The sequence below is a fragment of the Cyrtonyx montezumae genome, unplaced genomic scaffold (assembly GCF_038088225.1).
Source record: "Cyrtonyx montezumae isolate F1298 unplaced genomic scaffold, pur_monq_1.0 scaffold_11, whole genome shotgun sequence".
Taxonomy (NCBI): domain Eukaryota; kingdom Metazoa; phylum Chordata; class Aves; order Galliformes; family Odontophoridae; genus Cyrtonyx; species Cyrtonyx montezumae.
In genome coordinates, this window is record NW_027071837.1 from 13,580,103 (window position 1) to 13,607,201 (window position 27,099).

General features: G+C 41.6%; 2 protein-coding genes across 3 annotated transcripts; one reads left to right on the forward strand and one right to left on the reverse strand.

Moving 5' to 3' along the window:
- Positions 1 to 197: 197 nt before the first annotated feature.
- Positions 198 to 2,356, forward strand: PSMD10 (proteasome 26S subunit, non-ATPase 10). Its single transcript, XM_065729640.1, has 5 exons — positions 198 to 317; positions 400 to 498; positions 639 to 785; positions 903 to 1,069; positions 2,012 to 2,356. The coding sequence occupies exons 1-5, from the start codon at positions 204 to 206 to the stop codon at positions 2,163 to 2,165; spliced, it is 681 nt and encodes a 226-aa protein (XP_065585712.1). The 5' UTR covers positions 198 to 203; the 3' UTR covers positions 2,166 to 2,356.
- A 3,837-nt stretch (positions 2,357 to 6,193) lies between these two features.
- Positions 6,194 to 25,268, reverse strand: VSIG1 (V-set and immunoglobulin domain containing 1). 2 transcript variants are annotated; one of them, XM_065729641.1, is made up of 7 exons: positions 25,129 to 25,268; positions 22,200 to 22,360; positions 11,375 to 11,573; positions 9,669 to 9,824; positions 8,880 to 8,999; positions 8,116 to 8,242; positions 6,194 to 7,134 (listed from the first exon to the last, which is right to left on the reverse strand). In XM_065729641.1, the coding sequence occupies exons 1-7, from the start codon at positions 25,175 to 25,177 to the stop codon at positions 6,951 to 6,953; spliced, it is 996 nt and encodes a 331-aa protein (XP_065585713.1). In that variant the 5' UTR covers positions 25,178 to 25,268; the 3' UTR covers positions 6,194 to 6,950. The 2 variants fall into 2 exon arrangements, with proteins under 2 accessions (XP_065585713.1, XP_065585714.1); XM_065729642.1 differs by having other exon boundaries at positions 7,058 to 7,134; positions 8,129 to 8,242.
- Between the last annotated feature and the right edge of the window lie 1,831 nt (positions 25,269 to 27,099).

The window sequence follows — 27,099 nt, forward strand, 5'->3', positions numbered from 1 at the left end:
CGCGGGGCACGCCGGGAGCTGTAGTTCCGCCGCAGAGCGGCAGCGCGCTGCGTCCCGCAGGGAGAACTACAAATCCCGGCAGCCCCTGCGACGCGCCGTCGGCCTCCGGGCGCGATTGGCCGAGCTCGCCGCTGCGCCCCGCTGATTGGACAGCGCGCGGGAAGGGGCGGGGCGTCCCCCTGTCGGCGGGGCGGGCGGGCGGCATGGAGGGCGCGGTGTCCAACGTCGAGGTGTGCAACCTGGCCTACGCCGGGCGCCTGGAGGAGCTGCGCGCCCGGCTGCTGCGCGACAGGGCCCTGGCCACCGCCACCGACCAGGTCAGCCGGCCGAGCGCCGCGCGTTGGGAGCGGGTCCGTCAGGGCGGCCCGGGGCCCGCTGACCGCCGCTCCCTCCCCTCAGGACAGCCGCACCGCGCTGCACTGGGCCTGCTCGGCGGGACACGCGGCGGTGGCGGAGCTGCTGCTGGGGCTCGGCGTGCCCGTGGGCGACAAGGACGACGTGAGTGGGGCGGCCCGGGGCCGGGCCTCGGCGCGGGGACTCTCGGGGTCACCGTCCCCGACCACGGCGGTCGGGTGGCGGTGGTGTGGTTTTCTCGCGTGACGTCTTTGCTTTCGTGCATTCTGCGCTCGCCTCTGCAGGCCGGTTGGACTCCGCTGCACATCGCCGCGTCGGCGGGCCGCGATGAGATCGTGAAGGCCCTCATCGACAAGGGGGCTCCCATCAATGCTGTCAATCAGAACGGCTGCACGCCCCTGCACTACGCAGCCTCCAAAAACAAGCAGGAGGTACGGCTGCTGCTGCTGCTGCTGGAGCTGGGCTTGCTCTCTCAAAAAGTGTTTGGTTATATGAGCTTTTCTTCAGGTTTTTCTTTATTTCCCCTCTTGCTCTTCCTATGCCTTCAGATTGCAGTCATGCTTTTAGAGAACGGAGCCGATCCTGATGCGACAGATCATTTTGAATCTACCCCGTTACACAGAGCAGCAGCCAAAGGGAACCTAAAAATGATCCAGATCCTACTGCGGCACAATGCATCTGTTAACATCCAGGACTCAGAAGGGAACACACCCCTGTAAGTGATTTTGGTTGGTTGGTTGCTTTTGCCTTTTTTTTTTTTTAATTTTTATTTTTGGCGTGGCTATAGCGTAATTTCTATGAAATGAAGCTCCATCACTTCAAATTCATTTTTTAACTTCGGGGTGCCTCAGAATACTCCTTTCCTTCACATCTCTGTGTAATTAAAAAGGATTTGAGAAAATCATAATTAGTGTTTTGCATAAGTGTGTCTGTATACATCTATTATGAAATGTGGAACACCTTTTGTAGTAACTTGGAATACATTCCATTTCTGCCAGGGGTTAGAAAGCGTGCTAATAACATCTAAGTCATAAGGAGCTGGCCATGCAGCCTGGCCTGCTCTGTCCTGTCGAGTAAGAACTAATTTTGGAAACTTTTCCTCACTCCTCTAAGGAAAATAAGATACAATTTAAATGTAACTAGTGCAATGTTTGTTATTGCCTCAGAATGCAGTTTGAATCTGTAGGAGTGAAATCTTACCCGCTTTGAAGTTGGTGGCAGAACTCTGCCTTGTCTGCAGTGGAATCAAGGTTTTGCCACGAATAAGATTGAGCAGGGTATTTTTGCTATACATAAGCCCCAATTTATTGTAGAACACATGCATTTATTCTCAAGATAGGATACTTAACTGAAAAAAAAACACATGCTGCATTTACAGTAATTCTTTATGATTTGGTTTATTGCTTTTGATTCAAATAGAGATTACTATTTTCCAATTCCACTGTGGATTTTGTACTCCTTAGCTTTGCTGACTGCAGAGCCAGGCTTCAAATTCTTTGTAGGTAGCTGGTTATGCATGGTTTTGTTTTTCTAGAATTTCTCTCCCCTCCCTGCCCCCTACATTCTTGTCTTGCTCTTGTTTTGACAAGGCAAATTATTGCTTTTCATAAAGTTGGACTACTTAAAAGTGGCTGTGGGTTTCTTGTTTTTATTGCAGTCATTTAGCCTGCGATGAAGAAAGAGTGGATGAGGCAAAGCTGCTGGTGTCTCACGGTGCGAGTATTCACATTGAGAATAAAGAAGAGCTGACCCCACTGAAAGTGGCAAAGGGTGGCCTGGGAGCCATGCTTAAAAGAATGGTGGAGGGCTAGTAGGGCCTTCTGGCTTGGCTGTCTTCTCTGTTGTGCTCGTGTTTAAGATTGCTAACCTTGTATTTTGATAGTTCAATAAGGATGTCATGTGTGAGCATGGTACTCAAATGTCTTATCTCTTTGTTTGCTTCAGGTATACTGCCAAAACAGTCATTTGTACTTACTGGTGATTAAACAGATCTTTTAATGTATTTTGATATGTTCCAGTTTTCTGTCAGTTCACTGTATGATCTGGATACATTAGGTCATTCCTTCTATTTCACATTCCAGTTTAGGATTGTTTCTTTCAAACAACTTTGGGAATCTCAAAATGATATTCCTGCTCACTGTGCTTCAGGTAATAGCTTAAGGGATAAAGCATGGTTGAAAGGTGATTTCCTGCTGAATTCTTAAAATATGCATAGGAGTAAGAAGGAAAGCAACCATCTTTATGTGTAGGATATTAAAAAAAAACCTAGCAACTTCTATGATGCTTGCAGTCATGCAAGGGTTTGTTTGGCCAGGAGAGAAGACATTCTCTAAATGGCTTGTTAATAAGGATGATTGAGAACTTCCATGTGCCTGCCAGTAGCTCATTTGTCCCTTAATTTTGTACAGCTAATCCCTGATTGAACTGATGTGGGGGAGGCTGGGATTTTCTTTTTTGTGTTTTGTTTTTGGTGTGATTGGAATTAAATTAATTATTTTAGCACTTAGCAATAGAGGTGAGAATACTTACTGCATAATGGAAAAAAAAACTGTCTGGATGGCCAGGGAGCACTGGTGAACAGAGCTAAATCCTGCTGGCAACTGGATTTGCTAGTGTGTTTCCCAGGGTCAAAAGCAGGGCTGGCCCTGTTTAATATCTTTATTGATGATCCTGATGAGGGGATTGAGTGCACCTGCAGTAAGTTTGTGGATGACAGCAAGTTGGGAAGATGTGGATCTGCCTGTGAGTAGGAAGGCCCTACAGCAGGATCTGGACAGCCTAGTCTCTGGGCTGAGGTGATTGTATGAGCTTCCATGAGACCAAGTGCTGTGTCCTGTGCACTGGCCACAGCAATCCCACGTGGTGCTACTGGCTTGGGGCAGAGTGGCTGGAAAGCTGCACAGAGAGAAAGGGTCTGGTCTTCAGCATCCTGTTCTGACATTGGTAAGATCTGTTGTGGCACTGGTGGGTGAGTTCTCGTGTCTGAACAAATCATACTGATGAAGTTCTCTGAAATAAAGACACTTTCCGTAACAGCAGTCTTTGGTGTTAAAAAACCTTATTAAACTTATCTGTTACAAAACTTATTGGGACAAAACGAGCAAGTCAGCTGAAAGGCTGCCAGCTATACACAGTATGGAGATAGAATGGGGATTTTTTTCAGCTGCAAGGAAGTGCTGAAGCAGAAGATGATGGTTTCTATAGTTTAACTGATAGGGATTAAGTTAATACAGTTTATTTTGATAAGCAAGACAGAAACTTCAATCTAAACAAATATTTTCACCAATTATTTACTCTATCCTAGAAAGAAAAGTGCAGGCTAATTTTCGTTGAGAATACCTTCTGAGAGCAGTGGCAGAAGCTTGTCTTTATGGTAACCCCTGGCTCTGCAGGCCTCGCAGTTAGCAGAAACTTGATGGAGTAAATGGTGTTTCTATATGTGATGCAGATGCTGCTGAAATCTAGAATTGAAAAAAGCTGAAGATACAATTCTGTGTTGGTTCTTGATCTTTGAGTAGAAAAGAAATGAAGAAAAAACCTACCCTAAAACTGCCACAGCTCTGTAGCTTTGTAAATCCACATCTCTGGATGATGTTGGCTTAGTACCTGCTTTCCATGTTAATGACCCCTGCTCTGTCAGGAGGAGAGAAGAGAAATGGTCCACGCAGGAAAGACTGTTGAAACATCAGAGGCAAATACTGAGAGACTGCCTCCTGCATAGCTCTGAAGGTTTTTTGAGCTATGTGCCATGCATCAGTATCTAATTTGGCTTGAGCTTTGTTAAAAGCATCAGTGGAAAGCTACAAACAGTACCTTGTTCTTTATTATATGTTATTTTACATGAGAGAAACTTCATAAGGAGGACAAGCAGCTGTGAGAAGGCTTACAGAAACATTTCTATATTAGGAAACCAAAACCAAATGTATTTGTTATTTTCCTAATCCCCAGCAATCCATTCAGCTTTTTGTTTGTTTGTTTCTTGGGGTTTTTGTTTTCCTGGATTGTTCCTAAACTATTGCAAACTGCTGAGTAGAAGTAAGGGAGAGGTTGTTTAACAAGTTGCATTCTTTGTTTTATTTAAAAACATTTAACATAACTTGAGAAAGTTCTGTTTTTAGCAGATGTGGTGGTCTAGGAACTTTGTGTTAGCCATACAACATAATTACAAAGTCAGTGGTCAGTTATATGGGGAGTACATGCAGAGAAATGTGTGGAAGTGAGATAAGGAAAGATTAAAAACTGATGATAAATGTCCATATAATGTATTTCCCCACTGCCCCCATACAACACAATGATGTAGTTGTGGAGACCTGAAATTTGTACAATTGTTACAGTAAGAAGATACAGTTGACAAAGTACAAGAGATTACAACGAGAGCAGTGTGATGAAGAGAGTTGTGTATATTCATCCACAAAAGGCAAGAGTAGAAGAAGGCCTAGGAGCATCAGAGAAGCAGCTATTTAAAATTAATGCCAGTGTCACCCAAGTGGCCTCCCTTGGACCAATAATTCATTTGAATTATCTCATTAAACAACATCATTGGTAAGAAATGGCACCCAGGTGGCACTCTTGCTGTTGCTGCTCTTGCTTAGTGACAGATTGTTGCCTGCTTACAAAACTGTTTGAGTGTGAATCTAAAAAATACTCATTAAGCCACTAAAGCTAGATTGCATGGTTAGTTTGCAGACTTTGCTTAGTAATAGACTTAATAAAAGAAGTGCCTGATTAAGAAGAAGCATATATACAGGTTGCGACTTAAGCTGGGTGTTGTGGAGAGAAAGGAGGGTATAATCTGCTGATACAATAAGGCAGTGTTGGTACTAGAATGGTTTGACCACTTCTGTCAGGAGATTTTCTTAGCTAAAACAATGTTACCAGAATGCTGCAAATGCTTTCTTCCCCTAGAGTGAGGCTAAAGGCTGGAACACTTGTGTTAAATCTCTTGAAAGCTACAAACCTGTGTAGAAAGAACAGCAAATGCAGTTACGTATAATGATTCATCCTGAATCTCCATTAGGACTTCATGCCTTCGTGTTGATGGAGGTACTCAGTTGTAGCAACTGAACTGGAAAATTTTAGCACAGTTGCATCTTTATATGATCTATTTTAAAGATGGATGTGGCATGTAGCTAGTAGTTACAGGCTAGGAACAGTCACCGAAGGATTTATGAATTGTAGTTCCTATGCCACACTTAAATGCCCGAACATAGCAGATCCCTGAGTCAGATACATTTATCTGCAGTGCAGAAGATTGAAAGCAGTGTCTCCTTATTTCAAGGAGTTTCTGCCTCGTGTAGAACAGAAGGGAGATGCTGAGTCTGAATGTCTGTTCCTTGAACAGACCTGAACCAGAATCCCTTTGTCCTCCGTCTCTTCTGAAAGTGGTAGCTTTGCCCTTTTGAAGAACTGAACAGTTTATTAACTGAACAGCTTATCTTTGGAAAGTGGGCCCAGAGAGAGGAGGATTTTTACTTCACTAGACAAGTGTCTAGTAGTTAGTGTTTGTGGATCAATTGCCTTTTCCGAGAGAGAGCTCATGACTGACTGAGCAGTTGTCTGCTGTTGTGGATGCACTGTTTACCTTTCCTCCTGAAGCTTTCGCCTGCAGAAAGTGGTCAAAGTTACACTGGGCTAAAGAGACCAGCAGAAAAAAAGCATGACTTTTTTGCCTGCAAATTTTATTTAAGTCATCTCAGGCAAAGGAAGCTGATGTGTTTTGTAGTTGGCAGTATTAATTTCTGAGGTTTGAAAGCAGGTAAGCATCTGCTTTTCATGGGGAATCTGCTACTCTGAGTGCCTGAACTGGGTAAGGGACCTTAGTTTCCAGCTCCCATGAAATGGGTACCCAGCCACTAATTCCATTAAACTGAAAACCAGAACTGCTGAAATGCACAACTCCAGGACACTGATGTCCTGGGAACTCTGAAGTCAGAAGGTCATTGCTAATAAAGCTGTACTCCCATTTTTGGTAACACAGTAGAAGTCTACTTTTTTTTTTTTTCTTGGTTTTTTTTTTTTTTTTTCTTTAGCTTCAAGTGAAATTCAGACTTATAAGATTTCATTGGTCCAAATCCAAGTTTTTAAATCTGATTCTGCACTCTGATGGAGCTTGTGTTTGCTTCTGAAGTGCAAAACCAGATCTTTTAAACACAGCAATGTAATGGCTGTGATGGTGGATCTCAGTGCACAGGAAACGTGTGGAGAAGGCTGCTGTGGTTCAGAACCGTATGCACACATGCAGCTTTCCTTTTAGTGACAGGGAAGTTCTTACTTTCTCCACAGATTGAGAGCATTTTCTGATTAGCTTTGAAAACTAGATTGGATGATTGCAGATGGTAATCTTTTTATACCTACGTGCATGCATAACTAGATAATACGTTACATTTGGTTAACTTTGAAGGCCAAATCTGCTATTCATAAAATGTGTCTGTACCATCCTTTCCAATCTCCAGTCCTGGGGTTCATAATACAAATGAGTTTAGCCACAATGCTGTGTTAATTCAGTGATGTTTCTTGTTGTTTGTTTGTTTTTTTTGGTTTTTTTTTTTTAATAATGTGATCCAAAGCCAAAAAGGAAAACTGTATTAAAATGAACTTCAGGCTGTATCTTCTTTTTCCACTTCGTGCTTCTCTTCATTTCCTGGTGTTTCAGATGCTGCTGCTTCATCAGCACTAGGCTGTTCGTTTGTTGCATTGCTCGATGGAACTATGGTTGCAGGTGTATTTTCTTCATTAGGTACCTGAGCATACTCTGCACTGGATTGTTTCTGAGCCATTACTCTGCAGGAAGACAGGAGGAGGATTGTGATTTCTTATATTGATGTCCCACCTACATTAGAGTCTGTTGAAAGAATTTACCTTATCAAAACAATACAACTTCCAATACGTAAGTGCTTTAATGTGTAAAAAAGAATTTATATTTGTGGATTAATTCAACATAGATTAGGATCCAAGAATAAAACTGGGTGTTAAAGCGGCATCAGTTCAAAGCAGAAGTGATGTATGTGAGTGAGTGACTGGGCACTGCTCTGTGTCAGCAACAGTGCCCTCAGGAAGTTTGAGACCTCTGCTACAGGCCACTGTCCACATGACAATCTTTCCAGGCTTAGCTGTGTGCATGTAGCATATAACATCATGGGACTAAACACAGGCTCTGTAGCATATGAAATTAGTTTTTCTTTTCCCTGAAGATTTGGCAATTAAGAGACAAATGAGTGACCAAAGCACAGAGGAAAAATCAGCTCCAGGGCAGAATTAAAATGAACATTCTGGGGTCCATTCTGTTCCTTAACCTTTATGTCTGCTTCCATTTGAGTATCTCCTTAGAGCACCTTCACTATGTGTCCCATAGCCCGTTGTCATATCTAGTAGTCAGTCAGTTTGCTGAGAAAATCCACCCATCATTAACAACCACCATTAACTTTGACATTTTAAATGCAGTTTTTCCAACTTTTCCAACTTGTTTTGCTCAAAAACATCTGCATCACTATGTTAGGAATTGCTAAATGGTAACTGCAAATGTATTAAAGGAGGAGGGTAATAGTAACCTGTGTTACAAAAGCAAGAGCTTATAAGTCACTATATATATATATGTATTTATTTATATAATATCTTATTTTGAAATTTTTCTTGAGCATTGTATTATTTGCTTTTCTACAGTTGTTTACAGTATTTACATTTTACTTTAGCTCTGGTTTATCAGCAGTATTTTATAGTAATAATTGTCTTAAAAGCAAGCAAGCAAGCAAAGCAAATTCTTACTGCATTTCATTACTTGATGACTTCTTTTTCTTTGCCTTCTTGGTTAAGACCCAGACAATAGCACAAATGATAACAGCTGCCAGAATTGCTCCAATTAATGCTCCAGCAACAATATTACCATCAGAATCTGTTTGGGAGGGGGAAGGGGAAGGGAGAAGAAAATTGTAAAAAGAAAAAGAAAGATTACTTGAATTTTACTGCAAAGTCCTATAGAAATGTAGTGGATGAGCCTATATCAGAAAGAAAGCACTCAGTCTGACAAGCTAAAGACTGAAACATTTTTTGAGACCAAAGATGTTCCAGGGAAGAAAGAACTGTGTTTTTATGACTTCTTTTTGGTTGTTAGCTCCCTGCCCCCAGCAAACCCCATGTTTATGACTGAGTGAAGAAAATATTAGGCTGTTAACCTTGGCAGAAGTTGGAAAGCTTTTGCTCTTCAGTCATTTCAGGAAGTTCTTAAATGCAGGTTGCCTTTATCACTGTTGTTCAGTTGAGAACAGTCAGTTGGCTCTGACTTGCCTTTCTCATTTTACAAGACCACTGAATGACTGAGAACCCATTCTGTGGAGGTATCTCGTGGCTACTTGCACAACATAAATTTACTGTTACTGGTTACGTGAAAAGTTTGCACACAAATGTGGCTGACCACTACTCTCCAATGTCTGTGCTGTTTGTATTGCCAAAAATCTGCATTGTGAGGATATTACAGCATTTTTTCTGCAGTGTATTATATCTACATTGCATAAGGGATTACTTTCACTTACGCATTGAAGTTAGGTCGAGCTCACAAGTACTGTTCCCCACGATGTTGCTGGCTATACACCGGTAATACCCTGTTTCAAAGGTAGTGAGATTGCCAATGTAAAGAATGCCTGTGTTTGGATCTGTGACAAAAGAGAACAGGTATGGATCATCATTCATATACTTCAGAGGCAAATGTTTATCTATAGCAGGTAATTTTGAGAGCTGTTAAGAGGTGAAAAAAATTCCTTCATTCATACACTTTTTAAATAGTCTTTAAATCAAAAACTTCTATCTTCCTTGAAAATTACTACAGTAGATTCTGTAGAAGTGTATTAGAATGTGGGAAGTATGTCCCTACTTTGTAAATACATCTTTAATACTCTGCAAATACGTAGTATTGTCAGTACAATTTCATAAATGAAAAAGTGGGTACTGAAGATTTTCAGGATTGAGTTCTTAGCAACTGAATGACAAACTGACTTATTTTGAATTATTTTCTTTCAGACTTCCAAGGGAAAGGGAGATGTAATGGTATAAATATTTTTCCCTTTTTGACACTTTAATGTAATGGCATAGACTGGTATAGATTAATATGCCACGTATTTTTTCTAAAATGAATAGGAAAAAAAAGAAATTACCTCTGTGACAGCTATTGGACAATTTGAGTAAATGAAATTAGGAATTTGTGGTATTGAGAATCAGAATAGGTGTGTTTCACTGCCCTACATGATACAAAATGTGTGAAGTCCTAGCTGATACTATGAAACTCCTACTCTTGAATGTGGTGGGGTAGTCCTGTAGTTACTTACTGAAGTGCTCAGTCACAGGCGTGAGGGTGTTCTCATCTACTTTGTACCAGTGGTAGGTGGGGTGAGGCAGTCCTTGGTCACACTTGCATAAGAGGTAGACTAGATGGCCTTTTTCAGGTGTTCCTTCTATTTTGCAGAAAGGCTTTGAAGGTTTGACTGTAAAATAACAATGAGGAGAATGACACATAAGTATTCAGCCCGGGCTGTGATTTCCACATCAAGGCCTGTTCCTGTGTTGCTGCAGTTAAACCTGTTACAGATGTCCACCTGAGAGCATAGACTTGTTCATAGATCTAGCCAAAGGATCTTCTATAAAGATTTCAGTAATACTAAATATACTAAATATATACACATAGCCTAGGATTATTCTCGTCTTCCTTTTACACACTAAGTACTGTTAATGGAGGTGGTGAAGACTATCAGCTACTTATAATGAGTCAGTCACTATTCATCATGTATAATTATCTGCCACATAGCAGCATAAAAGTTGAGGGTCAGGCCTGATTCTTCAGTATCATGGTTGTGGAGGAAGTAAATCAACCACAGTTTGAGGGGGGGGGGGGGGGGGGGTGGAAGAAAAGATCTGTTTTGATAGTGTTTTCTCACTTTTCACACAAAATATAGGGCTTTCATTTAGACTTTCATTTTTCATTATCTACATCTAGGTGTGCTGTTGTGGTTCTTTAGAGTGACATCAGTGGAACTATGCAAGCAATGAACACAGCCAAAGTTTATGTGCATTAATGAATTTCTATGTGAATAGCATGGTTTCTTATTTAATTGTTCTGAGATTTATTCTTTGGGAAATTTTAGATAAGAATTAGTAACTGCACTTTGAAAACGCAACTGTTAGGGATTGGATTTATACATGTCTTTGTCTTATCCATGGCAGATAGGTAAATTATGTTGAAAATGCTTGCACAGGGCTTTGATTTTGTAACTCCGATCAGGTATGAATTGTCAGTACAAAAGCAATGGTTAGATGGGATTAGTACAAACTTTTCTCTTATTAGAAAGGAAAATACCTCATTCCACTTCTTTTTCCGTCTTCTGTCCAGCCTGCTCACAGCTGAACTGTTGTTTTCTTCAATTCAAAATAGATTCATAATATTTCCATTCAACACATACTAAGTTTCTAGAGCTTCTGGAGGACAGGGTGGAGCAGAACCCTTGGGCTGCCCCGCTGCCTCTCCCACATTCACACAGGTCATCACAGCTATTAGGTCTCAGCCAAATATTGGTCTTTGCTGGGCCTGGGTTATACTGAAAGCAATGGGTTCCTGGGGGGTTGTCAATTATGGCTAGAAGAGCTACTTATTTTAATCAGTCATTATCCCTTCTTTTCCAGCATCAGAAATCTAGCAAAGCTGGGTAGTTCCAGCTACCTGTACCTGTTCAGGCAGCTTTTGGGGAGGATGAGTATAAAGGCCTCTTGTGGGAGAAGATTTTACTATAGGCCATGTAAACGTAGCTATATCAGACGAGGTTTGCTTTATCTGGAAGCTAGATGGCACCACAAGCTCTCTCTGCCTCCAAAGCCTTGGAGTGAAACTGCGTCAATACATAACCGAGCCCTTTTTCTGCATCACAGGCCTTGTTTCTCACTGCTCCGTTACTCCTCCTGCTGCGGCGCGTTTCGTGGTGTGAGCTCAGTTGTAAAAAGGCAGGAAAAGTACAACACGGCAACAGAGACAAAAGTTACTTACCCAGCACGTTGACAATCACTGATTTTTGACTCTGTCCAGCACCGTCCTGGGGGCTGAAAACTTCACAGGTGTAGGAACCAGTGTCTGAGGGCTGCATGTTGGAGATTGTTATTGATGCGTTCCCTGGACTTGTTGCAGCTGTGATCCTGTCTTTAAACTCTCCATAGGAATAAGACTGTCCTTCTGAATAATAGTAGATCTGTGGTACAAAACAAGCTGTTAGTTTAATAACAAGAGATCTTACTCTCCCTTTGCTACTCATAACAGGACAGTGGTTGATTTTTCATTAAGTGAAGAAAGGTGACCCCCTTTCTATCACTCTTCTCAAAGGAAGAGGTGAAAACATGGTGCACTTGAATATATATTACTAATGGTTTTTAGGGAGCAAGCTTTTCAGGATGGGATTTTTTTTAGTCATGTAAATGGACAGTAGCTAATTTTCTGTTTGTACTTAAGACACAGATTGTATGTTTGCAGGAACAAAGGTGAGATCATTGATCATCATATGACAAAGCTGTAAAAATGCAGTGTTATGCACAATTAATACTGGCACTAATTGAAGCAGTGATCATGTGTGATATTATTAAGCAGCTTAGTAGATTATGACAGGAATGGACCCATCATTGCAAAAAGTGGCTACAGAGCTTTCCAAATACAGAAGCTAGCAAACAGAGAGCTGAAGTGAATCCTCACAGCACAGATCTAAGCAAACAAGTTGCCTGATCTGTTTGCAGTAAATTTGGAAGCAATAAAAATGCAGTACAAGAACACCAACAGAATAACCACACATGCTAGTAGAGCAACCATGCTGTTCTCCTTGCTTGTGTAATCGGGGTCAGAGCCAGTGTCATGACCTATCTTGTTGGGTTTTTTGAGTTTATACCATAGTTGGAAGTCAAGAATAGCTGTTGGCTTCAGTGCTTGAAGTGGTACCTATTTGAGATCAAGAATTTCCCCTTCTACTAACCAGTAGGAAACTTCTGAAGAACTGTATGCACACTAAAGGAAATGGTCTTTAAGGAATGCAAGATTTCCTCCCCAACTAAAGTTTGTGGTTTAATGTTGACTGATTTCATAGACTTCAGTAGCATTAATTGTACTTAACAGCACTGTGGGAGTAGAACTGGGTTTGTAAGCTCGGAAGACCACATCTGCTGTCTGAAAGGAGAAGTAGTGCTAATAGTGGAGACTGATACTTTGAGCCTTGGGCCTCGAGCCATGATACCTCATTTACTCTGATGTAAATATAGTAGTTCTCAAGGAGTACATACACAGTCTCCTCACAAGTTTGCCTGTGAGATCGAGATCTGAACGAACAAAGCTTGAAACTGTGGAATTAACTGTTTTTCTCAGATGTTAGTAGTAGTGTTGAATATAAGTGAGAGTGCTTGGGATAAGCCATATGCTCCCCAGTACACAAACTCCATTGTCTAGGCAAATTGAATGGTTCAAGGACGCTTAGCTATTTTCTCACACTGGCAAGTGGTAATCACACAGAATTACAGCTTGGTACCCAAATAAATCTAATATTTATCCTACTGACAGTATTCCAAAATCAGCATTGTAAATGTATTTATTAAAGATGGACTGACAATATGTTTATCATGGAAATATTTAGAAAATGCTTGTAGGAAAAAACAAACTGATGTAAAATATCATTCCCACTTGAGTAGTATCAGAGTTCTTTTGTCAAAGCTTCCTGCCTGTAGGGACTCTGTAAATCCCTAGTCAAGAAGTGTAATTTGCTTTACTTTGCAGATCAACTGATTGCATTTTGAATTAAGAATACTTACTCTTAATTCTGTTTATCCACCCTGATACAGTGTTGACTGAAATCTTTAAGCAATGTTATCTGGAAACCTTTATTAGCTTAAAGCAAGCTACACCCTAAAACTGCCAGAACATGGCTGGTGTAGGCAATGATAAAGTTTTCAAATGAAGGTCAAAACCCAGACTGCATAGGAACAACAGCACCAGTACTACAGCTTGGCCCCGTCTCAAGTGCAGTTTTGTCCACTTTCCAACAAGGGTTAATCTTTCCCAACCACAGAATTGCAAACACCAGGTACAATTGATGCAGGGCTCTGAATACCAAAGCTACACTACTGTGTGCACCAACGAAGTGTAGGAAAGTGGTGTTGCAGGCAGGAAGGATAAGAGTTCTAATGCTAGCAGAGTGCAGACTAGGTTAGAAAGTTTGCGAAACTGTAGAGAGATTTCCAGTTGCCTTTCTTTTTTTTCTTTTCTTTTTTTTTTTTTTTTTGCTTTCAAGATCATCACTTTTAAAACTAACATCACACTTTACCAATATCTAATGCAAAATTGAAGTCTGGATGAACTGTATTTGTATTTCAGAAAGAAGGATAGAGCTCAAAGTTAGGAATTTGCTTTAAACAAATCACTCATCAGAAAACAGAGCTACCTTGACTTCAAAAAGCCATTGACCACACTTCTCTCTTCCTGTTTATCCCAATACAGGTAGCATCCGAGTGTTGAACGCTGCTTATGAGTTTGAAGTTGCAAGAACTATGACTTCTAATTTTAAGCTTCTGTTAAACTCTATAAATCTCAGCTGTGATGGATTTGCATCCCCTCTCTATCAATGATGTGATGTCCATTTCAGCAGGATAAGGGAAAGAGCTTCCATCAGCTTCACAGTATCATGAAACTAAGCTGTTCAATGGCTTAAATTTTAAGTACTGTGTGACTTGCAGCATCTTGAGAGGAGAGGCAGGCCCGTTATCTCATTTCATAGGGCCTGTCTATTGAAAAAGGGGCTAAATTCTCTTCAGTCTTCCTCAAAGTAATTGGGATTTATGTGAAAGTAAACAGTAACAGAAGCTGCCTGTTGCATGCCAGCTCAGTGACAGCACGTGTTTTTGATTAACAAGACTGGCACTACAAGCAGTAAATGCAGTCAGAACATGCTAATAAACAGCATAGCAAGAAGTTCTGAGTGAGTGCAGTTTGCTTCATCTGAAGTTGAGGGCGAATTACATATCTAAGCCCCCATATAATTTGCTACAAAAATAGTTCTGTGTGGTCTTTCTTCTTTTCTGAATGCACACAGAGAAAATATTTTGTGTCCACTGTTAAATCTGAAGCAGGTATGCACACAGCAGAGAATATTTGTTTTCTCCATAGGTTTAAACCAAATCTTTCAGTTTTAGTGTTTTCTTAAGAATATAAGCATAGTTGAACTGCCTAAGGAAATGCACTCAGTTCCCCTGCAGGCTCCTGCCTATTCTTCTGCTCCTGTGTGATGCTTATCTTAATAACTCTGGAGTTTACTGCTTGAAGGAAGGTGGTAAACACCAAAAAGGCTGAGTAATGTTGTGATTAATTACTGAGTGTATATCTTGTCCCAGAGGTAAGACTGGATTGTGTACACAGGAAATTTCATTTAAGAGGAACATGCTTCAGTTAATTGGCTGTGAATGCATTGCCCATTTCAAACAATGCACTCAAAATGGGTGTTGCAGAATCTTGTATCAGAAGTTTTCATAGTGTTTAGAAGCTCATGTTTGTGCCTCTCAAAAAGCTGCAATAAAAAGCTCTTTTAAAACATGTCTATTCCATTTCAGAAGTCAGAAACTTGTTTTCTGTTGAAGGTACAGAAGACTTCTGTTTTTCTTTCTTTCTCTTTTTTTTTTTTTTTTGGCAACTGATGTTCCTTCTGACAAACACATATTTCATTGATATTTCTTTCCATTTTAACTAAAATGTTACTGAAAAGTCTGTATGCAAAAAGCATCAGTAAAGTCTCAGTGACAGCCTTTTGCTAGAGGCCTTCTTGTATTGGTGTGATAAACACATTTCAAGTCCAGCATCTTCAATGTAAAACAAAAAAAGGGAAATCTCAGTATTCTCTGAAAAAAAAAAGAGCACTTCTTTGTCCTCAAGCAAATCATGAGCAGCTCTAGTGAAGTCGATGATTTACCAGAGTAAAAACAATATAAAGACTGTAGTAATGGTTCTTACTTCCAATTACCAGCCAGCTTGCCCATGCAAGTTTTTATATAACGATGCCTTTTCACATTTCATGGGAGCAGCTGCTTTGGATGACTAATCAAATAAGTGGCAAACAAAAAAAGCCAAGATTATCACTCCTAAAATTGTTGTCCCTAATAACTCCAGTCTGAAACTCCAGTTTCTGTAAAACAGCTGAGCAGTTGAGGAAGTCTCCTTGATCTTAAAAGGATTGTAGTTTGTTCTGTAACTTGTGGGCCAGGCTTTTGCCTGCCACCTCTAGTGTCAGCAGCCACCCTGCCTGGATTTCTAAGGCAAGGACAGTTACTTTGCATTTCTAGAGTTGAAGTCTCTGATACATCCAGGAGATGGATTTGGGTTTATAGACTTCCAAGGCAGTTGAACTATTTGTGTATCTGTTCAGGGAATATGGATTACAAAAAGAACAGGGATGTGGGAATTATCATGTTAGTTGGGAAGAAAATCATGGTTACCTTCGTGATCTCCAGATGCTGGAGACAAGATAATATATGTCTCAAATACAGAAGGATCTGGTGCATGAACTTATGCATTTTTTTTTCTTTTACTTTAGCCTGACCCATGGGAAGGCTGTTCCCCTTCTTGTGTGATGGTGAAGGAAGTACTTGCCTAAAGAGGAAGCATCTGGCAATGCTGATGCTGAGTTGCTGCTTTTCAAAAGCTGCCAGATGTTTGGCAGAGAACAAGGAACCCACCTACAGGTTTTCTATATACAACTCCCATAGGACAATCTTATTCCTTGGGGAGTGGAGGGCACGTGTGAAAAATCATGCAGTAAATAAGAAAAAACATGCCTCCATCTGCTTCTCCCTCTATCTTCTTGGAACTGGACAAAAAGATACTAGAACAGTGTAAATATGTCTTTCAGATATCTTCATATGGACTAATTCACAATTTCCAGTTCAATATCCCTCCCCCCTCCCCATCAGCTGGTGCCCTTGCATCACATTGCTGTTTTTCCTAGTACATCTGGATGTCAAATTTGTAAAAAGAGGTATACTCGATGATGCATTACAGAATGTCCCACTTAATCTCCATGGTAGTCTTGATTTCCTAACCGTGAGGCAGTCTGAGGACATGATGTCCATTCTAATACCTGCCTTCCCTCCCCCAGCCCCTTCTCGCTTTCTCCCACCAGCAGATACAAAGCTGTAGCATCCTGCCCAGTGATATCTCCTTACGCCGATGTAGTCCATGTCTCATTCTGATTCAGTCCTTGCCTGGAGAGCTGTGAAGCTCAGACATTCAGAAGCATTCATGCCCTATCACTATGTCGTATCATTTTCTTTGGAGGTTTCTCAAGCTACCATAAAAAGAACGACTGAATCCTTTCTTACCAATTAATGCAGAGGGAGATATTAACAACTTTACCAGTTACAAACCATCATCTTCCTGAATTCTGAGTACAGGCAGAATTTATAAGATAACAACATGAGAAAAAATGTATTCAGCACTCCCTCAAGCATCTTACCATCTAATTAGAGAGCAAATGCTGCACAAAGTGTTAATTAAAGCCCAAGGCTCAGATTCTCTGAACTTGCCAGATAAGAAAGCAAATCCCCACATACGTATTGGTTTCTTTGACATATGTCATATGGATAAGTCTGGCCCCAAATGCTTTTCTCATCCACAGCTTCTTTTTACATATTTGTATTGAAACTCTGATATTGCCCTTCTGCAGCAGGGATATTGTGTCCTGTGTTATTGGGAGTTATGCAGGAGCAATTAAAGATGAATAGAAGCCTCTTGCAGTTGCACGTTGGTAGAAGAGTAAAGGAATGGAGTCAGAAGCCTTTAAAGAATTAATCATTGAGCAGCTTTAACTGGTGCAAAATACTCTTGAGAATCATTTCTTTCATGTTCTCACAGTATCATTCTTGTGGCTGAACTATTAAGGAGAAATTCCTACCATGCATCAAGCACAAACTTGCTTTCTTAGTGCGTTCAGTGTAGCTATTCTTTGGCAGTTATTAAGACCTCAATTTACTTTGGGTTGTACCCTGTGAGACAGGAATCCCACTCAGTCAAAGAGTTTGGAATGGATTAAGGCTGGGAGAGGGCCAGCCAGTGGCTGGGATGAAGCCACATCAGCAGGCAGCTTCGTGTTCCTCTCTGTACGTTATTTTTCAAGACATTACTTTGTATAAAGGGGATCCAGGATGAATGTTTCCTTTGCTGTGTAAATACCTAGCTCCAAATTTGGGCTGTTCAGACTTGCTCACATTCAACCCGGATGCCATCATTGGATAGAATATTCCTGAAGGCTTACGTACAAATTCAGCCACCTAGAATAGCTGGAGGAAAAAATATCCAAAAGAATTTTGATAGAGGAAAATGCAATAAAACAGCGTGAGTTGAAAATTCGGAATGATACGTCTGATTCAACTCACCTCAGCCATGCTGGTTTTAGGATTTTAGCCTAGAGCATGATTACAAGTTTTTACAGCAAAGTAAATGTAGCAGAAGCTGTTTAGATTTCTTTTTTTCTTAAGATTGTGGGGATTGTTTTCTTACCTTGTATCTCCAGCTACATCTTCCCCGCGCATCTGTCACATACACCATCTTTTGACATTGACTGATTGATTTTTCATCCATACTCAGAATACCATGACACGGGGAAGGCTGTATTTGAGCAAAAATGGGCTGGTCTGAGAGTTAAATGAGACTGTAAGTGTTCCCCCAAAGCATAAGCGCCTGGCTTCTGCACAGCCCCCAGAAGGCAGTGGTGCCACTCACAAGGGCAGGGTGCCCTCAGTAGCAGATTGGGATGCAACACCATCCTATTTCTGAGTTTCACCTAAAATTGGGCAAGGTAAGACTGAAGTCTTAGTTTGCTCTGAACAAATGGATTGCAACCTGATCATTTTCCACTTGTTTCCACTTTCTGTTTTCTTCTGTTACCTGCTTCAGATCAGTGACTACTGCAGGTAGTCACAGTTATCCCAGTGACATGCAGGGAACCACTCTGGCTGCTCTGACACTGACAAGGGGTCTTTGTTTCCCTTGCCACGATTAACTGAAGCTGTGCCTCTTACAGATAGCACTCATTCACTTCCTCTACTCCTTTAGTGAACTTAACATTTTCATCAGTACTACTGCAGTGGGCATATCTTGGGTAGCTACAGTGTCTGTGATAATTTCACTTTGACTGTGGGTGGCCTGGGCTGGAAGTTCAAGGTGTGAGCTAGTTGGGTTCGGGACTTATATTTAGGTTTGCAAGGCTGCAGCCTCGCCTGTGCAAAGTCAACAGAAGGCTTCGATATTTCAAACATTTATTTAGCTGCTTTACACCCAGGCCAGCCAAGTGACTCAGAGCATAAAATGAAGCACAGATGCAGACCTTAGTAGGAGCTGAGACCCTACCACAGGAAGCAGGCCAGGCTGTGGCATACGTTGTTACCCTGGGTGAGCTGAACAAGGAGCTTTTGCCTCAAGTTGTTCATAGGCCAGGTAGGGAGAGTTCAGTATCTGGAAAGCTCAAGACCCTAGGCTGGGTACTCTTATTTAAAAATTAAATTCATTATTAAAAAGACACACTGCTAAGGTGTAAAAGGCAAGAAAAAGAAGTTAAAAATACACATGGCATCCTATTTTCCATTACTTGATATTTACATTATTTAGTTTCTTCACAGGAGAAACTTCTCAGGCCAAGAGCAGAATTAGGCTCCAATGAGCAAAAAGATTTCTATTCACACACTAAATGTAGCTGCTCTGCCTTAAAACCAGCACAGTGAACACCTGCCATTCCTCTGCTTGCTGCCTCCCCTCTCACCATACCATCTGTTTGCGGTATCTCATCCTCTCACATGTAACTGCCACGGCTTTTAGCTGCTGAGCACCTGTGCCAGCATCATGTAAGGAGGGCAAAAGGAGCAGGATGTGTGAACACCACAACAAACAGCAAAGCACACCAGCCAGCTTTGTAGAGCAAGTGCTGGGAAGCACCACGTCTGTGAACTGATGAGTAGCATTGCCTCATCTTCAAGTGAGGGAAAATCTACTGCTGAATATTCTCTTAAATTAACACTGGCACCTGTCCCAACACCAATCTTATTCATCTCACTCGAGGCAGAACTGCACCTGAGCTTACATATCTCAGCACACTGCAAAATCTACAACATGGCAGTGTTGGGTGTACTCCACAAGCAGTCACAATACTTTCTTACCAGTGTTTGTATTGACATGCTGAATTTCACTGTGAATAAGTTCTAAATGAAAAGGAATTACCATGTTCTTGTGAAAAGATATGAGACCAAAGGGCTGAGCAGGTTGCTGAAAGCATTGTGAACTGAGCAGCACCCCAGTCCTGCTGCTCCTCACGCACCTGCACCCTTCAGGCACACCAGCAGGCCCTGGGCAGAGAGGATCTTGCTGGGTGCCTCGCTGAGCATATGAGCTGAGAATGGGCACTGCAGGGAATGGAGGGTTTGCCTCTCTCTTTGTGGAGAATGGGCTTTAACCACTAACCCATTGCCTTTCCAGGTTGAATTGACTTTATGTAACAAAAATGACAATCACCCATTACCAATGCATGTGTACTGCAGTGCAAAAGTGAATGTATTATGAAATTTGTTTCACATGGAGAGAAAAACAGATATAGTTTTTCCTGGTAGTGATTCTTAAGCCCTTATAGGCATGGCTTTCCCACTGACTTCAGTGGGAGCTGCTAAAACTGTGAGTGAGTGCTGCAGAGATTGGCCCACAAGGTTTCCCTGACAGTAGCCTCATGTTGGTGAATTCTTGTTGAGCATATTCTGAACCACCCACAGTATTTTCTGATTACATTCCTCAGAGGATATTTTCTCACTGTTGGCCGTAGTTTACAAGTGGTTTTCCCCTCCTGGGTCACTTGACACTGTCTTTTATGCTCCCTCTGAAACACTTTGAGCTACAACGTGCTCTTTTTTCTTCGTTGTGACCAGAAAATATATATAGTATATATATATATATATATATATTTGTCTTGCAATAAAGAAAATTGAATGCAAGTAAAACACAAAGACTCAAACTGGTTCTGGAGAATATGAGCTCGATCCTATCAAGGTAGGATCTTAATTCCCTGAACATACACTTCTGAGCAAGTGATTGAAGTTTGTGATGCAATGTATTGGGTCAAAATTATAATGTACTATACTATACACGGCTTACTTGGGAAATTTGAAGCTACCACCATCTCCATGAATAATTCTCTGTTTAAGAAAACAGTTCTGATTTGAAAAAAGCAAATGATGAGTAACAGCTATTCACATAATTAGTCAGGAAAGGTGTGGATGCATCTGTCTGGCATTTAGCTAGAGTCGGAATTTGGGATGGGCTCACTGCTTGTAGTTATCACTGGTACAGTCTTTATCTATGGCTATGATATGCTGCAGGAGGGTAAGCAGTTCCCTTGTCTTATATTAAATTGATATTTCTGCTATTGCTGTTCAGTACTTTACATCCTTCAAATTATATACAGTCTAATCCTCTATAATTGATAAACTGAATAGAAGGTGTAACTATCAGCAATGGAAAATCTCCTAATGTAATATTATTAAGAAACTATTAAACGTAACAGGAATACCATCAATGTGAACTGTGCCAGTCTTCTAAGTCAATTTCATATCAGTTGTCAGGTGTAACACCAAACAGGACTGAGATTTTAGTAAGAAAATGTTGGCAGTAAGATGAGTACAATGGGAGAGAAAATGAACTAATTGTCTAAAAGACACAAGCCTGACACAAGGGCATGGGGAAAGTCATGGTCTTCCAGGATGCAGTAACACTTCTATAGGCATTTCTGCCTATCAGGAAGTGTCGTTGAGAGCTCAGCACCTTCCTGGGTAAGCTAATGGGAACTCACAGTGAGATTCATGGATTCATTTCCCAACAAAACATTGGATTTAGGGACAGCTCTTGAACTCTGGGCACTGTTGTGGCGTATAGGAAGTTACACACCCCATCACTGGCTCCTTCCAGGCACGCCAGGCTGCTCTGCAAGGGCTTCATAGCCACATGAGAGGCTCGAGCAGTTGTCTAAGCATGGAGCTGTCTAGCTCATGGTGTCCTTCACTGTTCTGGTGCTGTCTCCATGCTGACTACCTTCTACCACACTGCAGGGGAGTGCTTCTCAGCTCTGCTGCCTCTGGGGGCCTTGTGCAGGGCAGGAGCCTTTCATCCATGTTTGTTCTGCTACCACAGTGACACTCATAGGATGCTGCAGAACGCTAACACAAGATTGATGTGGCAGATTTCCTGCCAGCACAAATTCCTATGGAATCCTGCCAGGCTATGACCACTTGCTTTGCACCAATAGTCCGTTGTTTGGCACCACTCCATGCAGAGCCGCCTGGCAGTGGCAGTGGTGGCTGAGCCAGGAGCTTGTGTCTGACCCTTGGCTGGGGAGCACATTGTCATAGGCAAGGGCGTCTCACTAGGAAAACAACCTTCACAATAGAAGGAAATATCTGCCAGACAAGAGAAAAGGGAGCTGGCTTGGGGCAGGAGTGCTTGTGTGATTGTTGGACACCTGGACTTGGCTCCCCATCACACTGACTGTTGTGGCTTGGAGCAAGGCTTTTTGAGTCCCTTCAACTTTTGAGTCCCTTTGGCACTTTCTCATAAGTTTCTGCAGGAGCTCAGGCAACTGGTAGGAGCTGGGAGCCTAGGCTGACGTCGTGTGTCTCCCCTAAATTTCATTGCAGCTCAATCTAAAGTGCAGGAAGATGGATGTTACCTGCCTCCTGGGCCTGGGTAACAGCGCAAAAAGCAACAATTCCTTAAGAACTTAAGGATATCTGAAACACATCTTTACATTGGTAGTAAATGAATATCTTACGGTGTGCAGTTGGCTTTCTTTGGCACTGTAAAAGCTCCACTGGATGAAGAAGTTTCCCAGTGGCTGAGAACTCGTGTACGTGCAGAGCAGGGTTGCGTTCCCACCAGTCTTGACATTCACCGTCTTCTCAGGAACGGTCACCACAACTCCACAGACATGACCTGTGGGCAGCAAGCATGTGAGCAGAGAGCAGCGGGGCAGGCTGGGCACTGCGTGGAGGGCCCTGCTCTCCCAAATTAACCTGGAGGTGTCTGCCTCTCTGCTTTTAGAACAGCCCTCCATGGGCTTGCTGGGCAGAAGTTAGTGATAGCAAGCCCCCTTAAAACAAATATTGTTCTGGCAAAGCACAATTTCCAAAAGCAGGCTTGCTCCCACCTGCACAGACTTGTCACTGGCAGCCTCCCTGCACTCAGCACTCTCCTGAAACTGACACTCATTCACAGCTGTCCCTAGGCCTCCTGTACACTTTTCTTGCCTTCTTTTTTGCACTTATTCCTCAGATACCTCATCTTTATCCATGGCTCACCATCTGTTACCTTCTTCTTGCGTTCTTATATTGATTCTGACTGGGTGGCACTGTTGGGTTCCCCCAGGCTGGAGCCCGGCAGCTTTCCTCTATTTTTGTTTTGCTATTTAAGAATCATTGAAGTTGGAAGGGACCCCTAAGATCATCTAGTCCAACCATCAACCCGTCCTTGCATGCCCACTAACCAAGTCCCTCAGTGCCACATGGACCCTTTTCTTGATCACCTCTAGGGACTGCACCACCTCCCTGGGCAGCCTGTTCCAACGGATCACCACTCCTTCTGAGAAGAATTTTTTCCTAAGATCCAACCTGAACCTCCTCTGGTGTAAGGTAAGGCCATTACCTCTCATCCTATCACTGTTACTTGGGATAATAGGCTGATCTCCACCTCACCGCAACTTCTTTTGCTTTTGTTTACGTTTCTTATGGCTTCTTTGCAGAAGCTCTTTGTTTTCCAATATCTTCACATTGCAGATTTCAAACTGAGCTTTCTGGAAATGCTTTCATAATGTGAGTTGTGAGAAATTCTGTGGTAACCTGATCAACCCTTTTTGTCATGCTGCAAACAGAAAAGGAACAAACATAATTGATGAACTCTTTTCTGTAATGTTCTGATCAGTCTTGGCTAAAGAGCTGTGTTAATGAAAGGAATTTAGTGATGTCCTACAGTATTTATCTGTTTCTGTCCCTGTTCAAGTTACTAGAAATGGTGACGTGGTAACATAGCTAGAGCTGTCAGTTAAAATTAAAATCTAGTTAAAATCTAATATGAAAGCCATGCAGTATTATTTTCAATGTCTCAGCTCATTGATCTTACAGCTGGATAGAAGGTAATAGTTTCTTGCCACAACAATACTTGCAGGTACATCCAATTATTTTCTGTTCTGCACCCAAAAAAAGCCGTACTCTCCCAACACAAAGGCATTCTACTGAAAGCATCCATTTTCTACGCATCTGCTTTTATCACTCTCTATTTCTGGAGTGCTACAGAGACTGGATATTTTCCAGGAGAAGTTAATAGAAGTGACTCCAGCTTCCATAAAGCTGCATGCTTTGAATAAATACAAACAGCTTGCTTAGTTCTCATAAATAAATAAGGCCAAAAGCAAAAAAACTTTCTTTTTCCAGCAAGGTTGTTAAAAACCACTACTAATTCTAAGATGGTGCTTTAGACTGAAAATGGAGCAAACTGGACCTGTCCGGCCTGTTCTACATCACGGAAGTTAATGAGAATTTGGCTTTGTGTTTAATCCACTCTTTCAAACTTATAATCCCATTTCATACATACAGGCCTTTTGACTGCAATGAAAAAAGTGCGTGAGTAAGAAGTTACACATGACAAAAGGCTACTGTGAGCAGGGCCATAACTTATTGTTAAAAATAGTTGGTCTGTGTCTTCTACTCAACATTTCTGCAAAGGCATTTCCTTGTTACAGAAAAGTAGCTGCAGTTAATTGAGAATCATTCACTTTGATTGCAGTCCCATGCAGTTCTTAATGTTAACAAAGCAAACACCAGATTGCTAATCTTTTGCTGGCTGCTACTGAAACCCTCAGTCAGTGATTCCCATCACTACAGTCACACTGCTAGTCTCAAGTCCAGAACCTTGAAATTAGAGGACATTGTTTGACAAAGTATTTGTACTAGAGCTGAATTTCTTTTCATTTCTAAGGCAAAAATCTGTGGAGTTTATGTGTGAGAGAGATAACACTGAAGGACCAAGAGCAACTATTGAAAATATTTATTTGCCTTCCAAATAGATAACTCCATCTTGAAAAAGAAAATGTGGGCAGTAACTCCCAATTTCTTTAGTGAAACTGGAAGCTGCTCATCTCCATGGACCATTCGATATAAAATGTCCACCTTTGTATATGATAAAAATAGAGCTTAGCACAATAAGTTGTCTTTGAAACAGTAATAAAATATTATATTTAGTGGACCATATGATTCCTAGATTCCACCAAGTATTACATCCTCACTTAGCTTCACAGAATTACAAAGGACAATTTGCATGCTTAAGTTAAGCATCCCTCAAAAAGTTTTAAATGGAGTGGATGCAAAGCATCATCCCCAGGATACGAAGGGGAGATGGAAGCTAAATGTGAGAAAGCCAACCGTGAAGGACCCTAGCAGTCTGAGTGTGAGCCCCTTGCTTCTTCTTGGCTCTAAAGCAAAGCGTTAGTTTACTAAATCTAAAATTCTGTTCTTGAGCAAAAAATTATCACCAGTCAGGGGTCAGCCTGCTGATTTCCACAAAATGGCATGTCAATATAGCCACGATTTTCATTCCATCTAGAAATAAATCCAGAATGTTCTCCTAGTTTGCCAGTCAGGGTCATCTACTTTCTTACTGCAGCAAGTTCCTTTACTTCGGTGTTGTTTCAATCAGTTTGTAATTCTTACCTGCAAGTGTGGCTAGAATTGGAAATATCTTCAGCATCGTTGGAAACATCTTCTTGACGTTTGGAGAGAAAAGAGACCAGATGCAGCTTCTGGCTTCGACTAAAACTCATCTGAGTGGGGTTTTTTTCAAGTGGCTTTTTGTTTTTCTTATCAGCCGTGTATCAGCACGTCAGCAAGCTTTTTCACTCTCCTTTATCGCGTGTATGCCTTTCTCCAACTAGTGGTGTGATTGTTCAGTTGAAACCATTTCGTGGGGTGAGAGCAAATGAGCGTTTTGTTAATAATAAACCTTTGAATCCAAGAAGCCCCGATGCTCCCACCTATACCTACTCTGCCAGCAGTATTTGCCCTCATAAGTACTTTCACTGAGCACAACAGAAGTATTTGTAGAGCTACACCTGATAACCAGAATTTCCAGTGGTCAGTCTGATTACCAGAATTGGAGTCATGCCTTGTATGAGCATGGAATTATCTTTATTTCCTGTTAATTCAATCACATATTTTTTAATGGGCATCTGAAGATAATACTTTGTAGTATGTTTCCATTTTTTAAAGTATTTCTCATACAGTTCCATACAGAATGATTACACTGGACTTATGATTGCCTTGAAATTTCTGTACTAAATTCATCAAAAAGATAATGCATCAAAACAAACATAAAGCAAAATACAGATCATCTTCTAAGCAGACAGGGCAGTCAGTTTCATCTGGTTTTAATCCCTGAAATTGGATGCTATTACAAATGACAGAGTGAATATATTGATTTTTATTTAAACCTTAATATCTGATACATGTAGTGAAAAAGCAGTGGATGAAGGCTAGAAATAATTACAGTAACTTACAGTAGGTTAGAGTGCCCTTGGTGAATGCAGAACGCCTTGTCTGGTTCTCTAAAGCTCGTGAGGAATACAGGGTGCTCAGGTGCTTGGAGAAGGCAGCTCAGCTTTCTTCATTCCATCTCATTTGATAGAAGCTGATTCAAAGCCTGGAGCTGAGATGGGAGTAGCTGGAGCTGAGATGGGAGTAGCTGGAGCTGAGATGGGAGTAGCTGGTTGTGCATGTGCAGCCACGTGGTAGTAGCTGAAGACATAGCAGAGGGCAGCATTGCCTCTTAGAAGTGCTTCTGTACCTGTGGGACCAAGACAACAAAAATGTCCCAAGTCTCAGTTCTGTGCTTGGTGAAAACATGGGCCAAACTTTTCTATGGCAGGGAACGTGATGCTGAAGAGAACACCCCTTTGGCAAGTGGGGCTCAGGCTCTGGATGTGTAAAGTGGTATGGTTGAGTATTTCCATGCTCAACCTCATCTCTGATGTGGTGTGATGTGGTGGTAGGTTCTTCATGACAGAAGCGATGAGTCGTTTATTGAGTCAGTTATCATTGTGCTCAGGCTTACGAATTAGGTGAGTTTTATTCTTCCTGATATTTCTGTGGATGGTAGATTCCTAAATAACTCTGTGTGGATGATTGCACTTTTACATGAACTATCCCAAGAATTTTCATGAAAGATGCCTTTTCCTTACTTCTAACTGTCAGTGCTTCTCACTGTGTCCCCATAGGATAGGCAGCATTCATTGGTTTAGTGACAAGGAGGATAGGACTTGGAACAGATTCATGTCTTGCCATGGGTGCACAGGAGATATGGTGGCTAGAGAGGAATATGTACACTGAAAACCTGATTATCAAATTCAGGTTTCTTCCAAATGCGAACAGTTTTTAGATTGACCTTCTGTAAGGAAGCATGAAGGTATCCCAAATGCACCTGGGGTTCTCACTAAGTTACCCAGCATCAGGCTGAAATGGGAGCTGCTGTTATCTTCTAGTCAGTGAGCCACAGAAACTGGTTGTGAGCACAGTCACAATCTGCAGGGCTAATTCAGCAACAGCCTGTGGCAACCCTGTAGTATGCACAAGCTCTCACTAGACAGAGCATCAAACCTCTGCAAAACCAGCAATTTTTAGAAGGTGCAC

Bases quoted from the DNA above. Each gene is read 5' to 3' on its own strand.
- PSMD10 (XM_065729640.1), top strand. From the start codon at position 204: ATGGAGGGCGCGGTGTCCAACGTCGAGGTGTGCAACCTGGCCTACGCC. The intron at 318-399 runs GTCAGCCGGCCG...CCCTCCCCTCAG, and splicing joins TGGCCACCGCCACCGACCAG to GACAGCCGCACCGCGCTGCA. The intron at 786-902 runs GTACGGCTGCTG...CTATGCCTTCAG, and splicing joins CCTCCAAAAACAAGCAGGAG to ATTGCAGTCATGCTTTTAGA.
- VSIG1 (XM_065729641.1), bottom strand. From the start codon at position 25,177: ATGTTTCCAACGATGCTGAAGATATTTCCAATTCTAGCCACACTTGCA. The intron at 11,574-22,199 runs GTAAGATATTCA...TTTGTACCACAG, and splicing joins AAGAAAGCCAACTGCACACC to ATCTACTATTATTCAGAAGG. The intron at 7,135-8,115 runs GTAAGAATTTGC...GTCTTCCTGCAG, and splicing joins TCATCAAGTAATGAAATGCA to AGTAATGGCTCAGAAACAAT.